Here is a 6,679-nt window from a genome sequence, read left to right as displayed (position 1 = left end):
AGCAGAGGAGGTATACTCCTCTTTGGAGATAGCACCCCCCTTCCACCGGGTGTATGCCGCCTTTTTGGCAATCAGGCATTCCCGGATGCCCTTGGTGAGCCAGGGGGACTTTCGGGCACTCCTGCCCCCCTTGCTTCTTGTTGGGATGGTCACCCCTTGGACCCTGAGTATCGTCTCCTTAAGGAACAACCACCGATCTTGGGCACTGAGTGCCCCTGCCCTTGAGAACCCAGCACCTCTTCCACTAATCTCCTGAACTCATTGAAGTTGGCCCTCTTGAATGTGCTGCTTTTGGTAATACTGTAAGCCTCAGTTTAGAGAGGGCCAGAAGGAATGAAGTATTTGGGGAGAACGTTGGTTTTATGATCAAAAGATGAACTGAGGAGTAAGGAGTCGGTAAGCATGAACCTGGGATGATGGTGTTGTATGGTATGGGATAAGCTCTGGGGTCTGGGACCAGTTTGACTCAAATCAATTAAGTCTGATACTACTTTCAGCCTGTTTTATTTCAAACTCGTTTTGGTCATTTTGAAACTGGTTTACTTGCTCTGAATGTCTGTTCTGTTACAGGTTTAAACCAGTTTCTGATTACTTAAACTGGTTTGTGTGTAATGTCTGTCCCTACTCTGGGTGAATATGTAGCACTGACCTTCCCACCCTTCAATATCTCCACTCCTGAAACTGGCTCTTACCACTGAGGCCAGACTATTTGGAAATATTGGTACTTTCAGCACCTAGCACTGCTATTGCCAACTAGTGTATTCCAGCACCGGCCCTACCCTCGTTGATGGCTGAAGTGACAAAAAGATAAAAGCAACCAGAGGCTGGAAAGAAATGGACTTTGCGTGTTTTATTATTCAAGAGTAAACCTGCATCTCTCTGCACGTCTACCTGGGCTCTCTTACTCCCTCCCAGTGACTAATTAGGACCCAAATCTGCAAATGGTTATATAGGTGCTTATGTTTAAACACGTGAGGAATTCCATTTAAGGACATGGGACTTTTCTAGTGCTTTAAGTTGAGAACAGAATCAAAGGTTGGGATCATCTCCTACTGCTTTATGCACACACAGAGCTCCAGCACAGTGAAGCCTTAATCTTAGCTGGGGTTTCTAGGCACTAACATCTTGCAGCTGATTAACAGTAATACAAACTTTTTTTGTGTGCAATTTTGGGAAGATGTACAGAGCTAATTGATGCTGATTTTTCTGATAAAATGGAAGATGCTGACGCACTGCCTGCCCCTGCTACAAAGAGCTCCACATTTTATAATTGTGCATGTGTGTACATCAGCTGAATTATGTCATTCCTCATCATGTACCATCATCAAGAGGCACAAAGAACGTGACTGTGTAGAAAGCAGCTTTCCAAGCAGGTGAAAAGTCATTTAATGCCATAAGCTGTTAAACTATAGGGAATTTGTACATGCTTTCAGGTTTTTAGCATTCTCACTCTTTGTCAACTGGAATGCAGTCCTCCAGCTGTGCATGCTGAAACAAACTATTCAGAATTCATTTTTCTGTGGGCACGCTAAGGTAACTGTAATGCAGTTCATAAACTCATTAAAATGTATTCATGTTTTTCCCTCTTGCTTAAACACATACTTGAATTCAGAAGCACTTTCAAAGCAAATTGCTCTGACTGTTAGTTACCTGCTATGACTGTGCTTTGAAAATTGCAGAGCATAACACAACTGAACATACTGTTTTCTGGCCAGCACTTAACTGTATTTAATTGAATCCCACTGCATTAAAGGCACTGAGGTTCAATTCTTTCTGCCGCTGCTTAAACTGGAGTCTAGAAGTACAGTAATGTGGGTTGACTAAGGTCACGAAAGGAGGAGGGGACTCAGAACAAAAAGTTTCCAGGTAAGCAAGTGCTATGAAGCTTGTAGGATGGGCCCTGTTCCCATGTTAACCCCCCAAAAATTATTTTTAACAGAGCAGCCTGAGATAGGAATAGTGAAAAAACAGTGGGAAAATGTAACCAAAAGAAAGTATTGCAAACATCTGTTTTGTATTCCTACAATACATTTTATATTCTGGCTAGGGACAAAGAAACTTATGTACCTAATAGCTAGAAAAGCTTATGGCTAAAAGTGAATCACAAAGTAAGGCTAAACAACAGGAAATCTAGACAATACCATGGAGGGCTGTAAGAAAATGCTCCTTCAACAAAAAGGCTCCTTTGTGTCAGTAAGTATAGGACAACAAACAGCAGAACTGAATTTTAAGCTATCCCATAAGTATACCCTCTTGTTAATTAGACAGCAAACAGCTTTGTTATGATTTTGATGCACTACGTACAGGATCTGAATGAAAAAAGGAGAAACCTAAGCACTGCCATCGTTTTGAGCTACTAAAGAACAGGATTGCCCATCATGGTATAATTGGGACAAGTTGCAGTCTAGGGCCGCCACTCCAGTACAGTCTTGTAGAAAAGATGTCCAGGGGCTCAGCTGTATATCCATTTATTTTGCTAACCAGCCTTATTATGAATCTGTAACAACAATGCACATGACATACTTGTTGCTCAAGACTGTCTGCGCCTCATCTGGGACCAAGCACTACAAAAGTGACATCTTAAAAACTAAGCAAAAGCCAAATTCCTCATTGCACTCCCCTGCAAAAAGACATAAGCATCCTGCTTGCAATAAGCACTTGCCTGATTTGGTTCATTTAATGTACACCCCTTACCTATTCTAATAAGCATCAAAGCAGCTTGAATTTATTGTAACAAACTGTCACCCTTCCTCCAGTCTTTGAATTTCCTCAGTCCATTCATGTTTGAGTACATTTTCTAAACATGCTACCAACAGAAAAATGGTTATATATAGACCATTGTGATTTTGGACACTACTAAGCAATGTGCAACCACCTCCTCAGTTCAGAAAGGAGTCAGTAAGGGTCAAGGAATAGGCAAAATTCATCCCTATGCACAACACCTTACATTGCCTGGCACACCACTTACAGGCCAGCGGAATAAATTTACACAGTGGTGAATTTGATCTAGCAATAGCTGAAAGCACTCAGCACATTATTCTAAGATGACTGTAGAAAAAGAAAATAAATGCAATATATTTTCTCTTAAACTGTAACTACCAGTAAAATAGTTTATTAACTATAAGCGACTGAAACTGCATATTACGCTTTGGGACAGATTATATTATCCATTTTACAACAGAAGTGTCGTAGAATCTTAGAGAAATAGGTCTGGAAGGAAAACCCATCTAGTCCAACCCTCTGCCTAAGGCAGGGTCATCCCTATCCAAACCATCCTTTACAAATCTGTAATCTAACCTCTCAGTAAAACTACCATCAACCCTGACCACTGAGCTGAGTGGGGACCTCTGTTTAAAATTAGTAGCACAATCTAGTTTATTGTGTGTGTCTCTCGCAGACACTGTCACAAGACAGGGATTATAATTTCAGTGTGTGGGAAGGTTAGAAAGAGCTGAATTTTAGATATGAAGGTTTCTGTTTAAAGTGCAGATATAAGGCATTAAATAAATAGGGGTTGCTTTCAAAAAGTGGAATCTAATTGTTAAAATGCTACTGCAATAAATATGCTATATTGAAGTGGGATGCAGAGAACTAGTGAAACAAAAAACCGAAACCAGATAATGTCAGAAGAAACTTTGTTCTGGGATCAGGACATATGGAGAGAAGTGAGATTTGTTTCCCCCCGCCCCCCAAGGAACCATCAGGACACTTTGCTGGGATAGATACCTACCCTTTGCATCCTGGATTGTGTTACACAGTAATCTGTGCAAGCCCCTGCGGAGATAATCACTAATTCTAAAAGGATGCTTTTAAAAAACACGGCAGACAGCATGTCATTAGTGACATAAAAGCCCACAATTTATTTTCAGAACTGTTTAATCTCTAAGAGGTCAAGACAGCATTTATCTTTTCAGTAGAGTGGGCTCCCCTCGTCATCCTCCTGAAAAAAAAATGGATACTTGAGTTGTCGCCAACAGATTCGTGTTAACCTTTAAAGTTCCAGGAGGCAGATCAGTCAAAGGCAGGCTAAATCCACATGGTTTAGCTGTGAAACTGCCTGGGAGAAGGAACAGCAGAGCCAGACAAAGGTCTGGATGCTACAGAGTGGTGTGGTTTCACGCATGTGTTCATTCCTATAATTCAGATCACAAGTTGTAGAGGGGGGGGAAAAGAGAAACTTATTCCCTGAATGGGAAGGCTTCGAACACCTGGCGTATGCCTATGCAGCGAGTTTTCCAGGGTGGTGATGCCCGATTCTTTATTCCAGAGCAGCCGCTCCCAACTTTTTCAGGCTCAAGGAACCCCTCCTTAGATACCGGGGTAGATACTAGGGTAGCGATGCCCGATTCTTTATTCCAGCTTCTCTCAACTTCCCAGACCCCACGGTCCCTTCCTTAGATTTGAAGCCCCTGGCCGAAAACGCCGCCTCTGACTTTTTTTGCTCCTTTTTCAATGCAGGAAGATAACAGAGCAACTTTTCTATCGCAAACAACTCGGGGATGCCATGACTGGGCAGGACGGTTTCACACCTTGGATTCAGTCCCATGGGACCCCTCCGGCTTTACCTCACGAGAGTGGTGCCAGCACGCCTAGCATCGCCACCGCAGCATGGCACCCTGGAACAGCCCTGGAAGCAACCCCAGGCTGCTGTGGCACCCTGCCGGAGAATCGCAGTGCAGGGGGCCAGGGGGCCCCTGCGTCCTGGCACCCAGGGCAGCTGAGCAGGATGGCAGCATGTGGAGTCGGTGACTCAGTCCTTTGCCTGGCTCAGCTCCTCTGCCCCCAAGCGACCTCCACGCAGCCGGCTGGCGCAGGAGGTGCCAAGCAGGGCTGAGGATGAGGGGAGCCCGCTGCACCGCACAGAGACATGCTCCGAGACGCAACAGTTCCGAAAACAACTTGTGACATGACATGACGTGGCATGCTTGGAAAGCATCCTTGGACAACGAGCCTGTGCCTCTCGCCAGGGACTGCTGTGTGGACGGCGTTACACTAGCGAGCGCGAGGACCCTCCCTCCCCCAGACAGACACCCGGCCCCGCTGGAGCTCGCCACGTGCCCGCGGTCCCAGCCCCGCGGCGGGGACTCACCTTGCGCCGGCGCCTCCATGGTCCCGGGAGCTCCGAGCAGCCGCTGCACAGAGTGGGAGCGGGAGCAGAGGCGGGAACGGCTCCTGCCTCCTCCTCCTCCCTGCCCTGCCGCCGCCGCCGCCGCTACCGCTCGGGCCCGGCTCCCGCCTCCCGCCTCCTCCCCAGCAGCCGGCGCCGCCTGTCGGCCACGTGCGGCCCGGCTCCGCTGCACGTCCTGGCACGGCCCTGCGGGGTGGGCACGACCCCTGCCGGAGTCGAGGCGTCGCCTCAGGGCTGCCCGCTGCCGGGTTTGCACTGCAACAGCGACACATGCGAGCGGCGCCCCTCAGCCTTTTTCCTGCCAGGCCCCACTTGTTAAACATGGATGGTCAGCCCCCGCCCAGGCTGCCCCCCATCCTTTACGAATCCATAATCTAACCTCTCAGTAAAACTACCATCAACCCTGACCATTGAGCTCAGTGAGGACCTCTGCATAAAATTAGCACAGGCAAACCCCGCTTAGCGCTCTTAATTGCTTCTGGAAAAACAGAGCACTAAGCAAAACAGCATTAAGTGAAACCCAATTCCCCATAGGATTTAATGTAAATAAATATAATTGGTTCTGCACAACTTGCCAGCCCAGACCCTACCCAGCGGGCTCCAGCCAGCATGTGGCAAGCAGTAGGGCCACCTGCCCACCAGCACCCGTGCCCTGCTCCACCCAGTAGGGCACCCAACAGTGGAACTATCTGCTACCGCCGGACTGCTGCAGGCTCAGGTCAGTTTTCAGGCCCTGTGGATGAGGGTGTGACCGGAACGGGGCACGGGCTTCAGCCCCAGGGGCAGGAGAGACTCTGCAGGCTCGGCCCCACTGCAGCCTAGAGCAGGGGAAAATGCGCGTGTGTCCTGCCACCCTTGGCCCCACATTCCCACTGTTGCCGGCACAAGGTGCCTGAGGGAGGCAACAATTGGGTTCGTTGCCCGGTGTGCGTCACGCCAATAAACACACTGGGGAGAGAAGTAGACAGAGTTTATTTGAGCTCAAGTAAAAGGTGGAGGGAGACTGTATGGTCTCAAATCCCGCGCGCCTAGCCCTGCAACGGTGTATATTTATATCCTGGTCATTTTCTGCAGTAGTTTTCCACTAGCTGCTCTCTGAGCAGTGCCCTTGCATTCCACAGATAACAGTTTTTAGGGACTTTCAGCTTGCTTGCTACTCATCCTGTTTTCCAGTATTACAGGAGGTTACAAAAGTTCAAAGAAAGGGTTACAAAGATTTGGGGGGGGGGGTCCTGGCTCGCCTGGGCGTAGAGCAGAGGGGCTTCATCGACACTCGTGGTCTTCCATCCCTCTGAGTTACCTAGGGTTATGCCCAGTGACACTAACACCGCCACCCTTCCAGCCTGGGCCCCATGCTCATGCCCCCGCCCACCTGCCCCTTTTTGCTGCTGCCACCACTCCGCCCCACCTGCCTGCTGTCCACAGGCTCCTACCAACCCACCCTGGGCCCTACCAGACCTGACCCTGGGCACCAGCTCAGGTTCTGTGGTCATGCCCCCCCCACCCCTCTTACTCCCCACCTTGCTTTCTCACTGCTGCCACTTCTCCCTG

General features: G+C 48.3%; 1 protein-coding gene across 4 annotated transcripts in view; it reads right to left on the bottom strand.

The window, feature by feature from the left end:
* Window positions 1-5,205, bottom strand: part of TPD52L1 (tumor protein D52-like 1) — a 95,123-nt gene extending 89,918 nt beyond the window's left edge. For all 4 annotated transcript variants that reach the window (XM_019537985.1, XM_019537986.1, XM_019537987.1 and 1 more), the window contains exon 1: window positions 5,090-5,205. In XM_019537985.1, the coding sequence (XP_019393530.1) occupies window positions 5,090-5,108 (19 nt within the window). In that variant the 5' untranslated portion in view covers window positions 5,109-5,205. The remainder of the gene's footprint in view (window positions 1-5,089) is intronic.
* Between the last annotated feature and the right edge of the window lie 1,474 nt (window positions 5,206-6,679).

Source organism: Crocodylus porosus, unplaced genomic scaffold (genome assembly GCF_001723895.1).
Source record: "Crocodylus porosus isolate Cpor-Errol unplaced genomic scaffold, CroPor_comp1, whole genome shotgun sequence".
Classification (NCBI taxonomy): Eukaryota; Metazoa; Chordata; order Crocodylia; family Crocodylidae; genus Crocodylus; species Crocodylus porosus.
The sequence above is the reverse complement of the archived record's forward strand: the minus strand, read 5'-3'. Positions and strand labels throughout refer to the sequence as shown.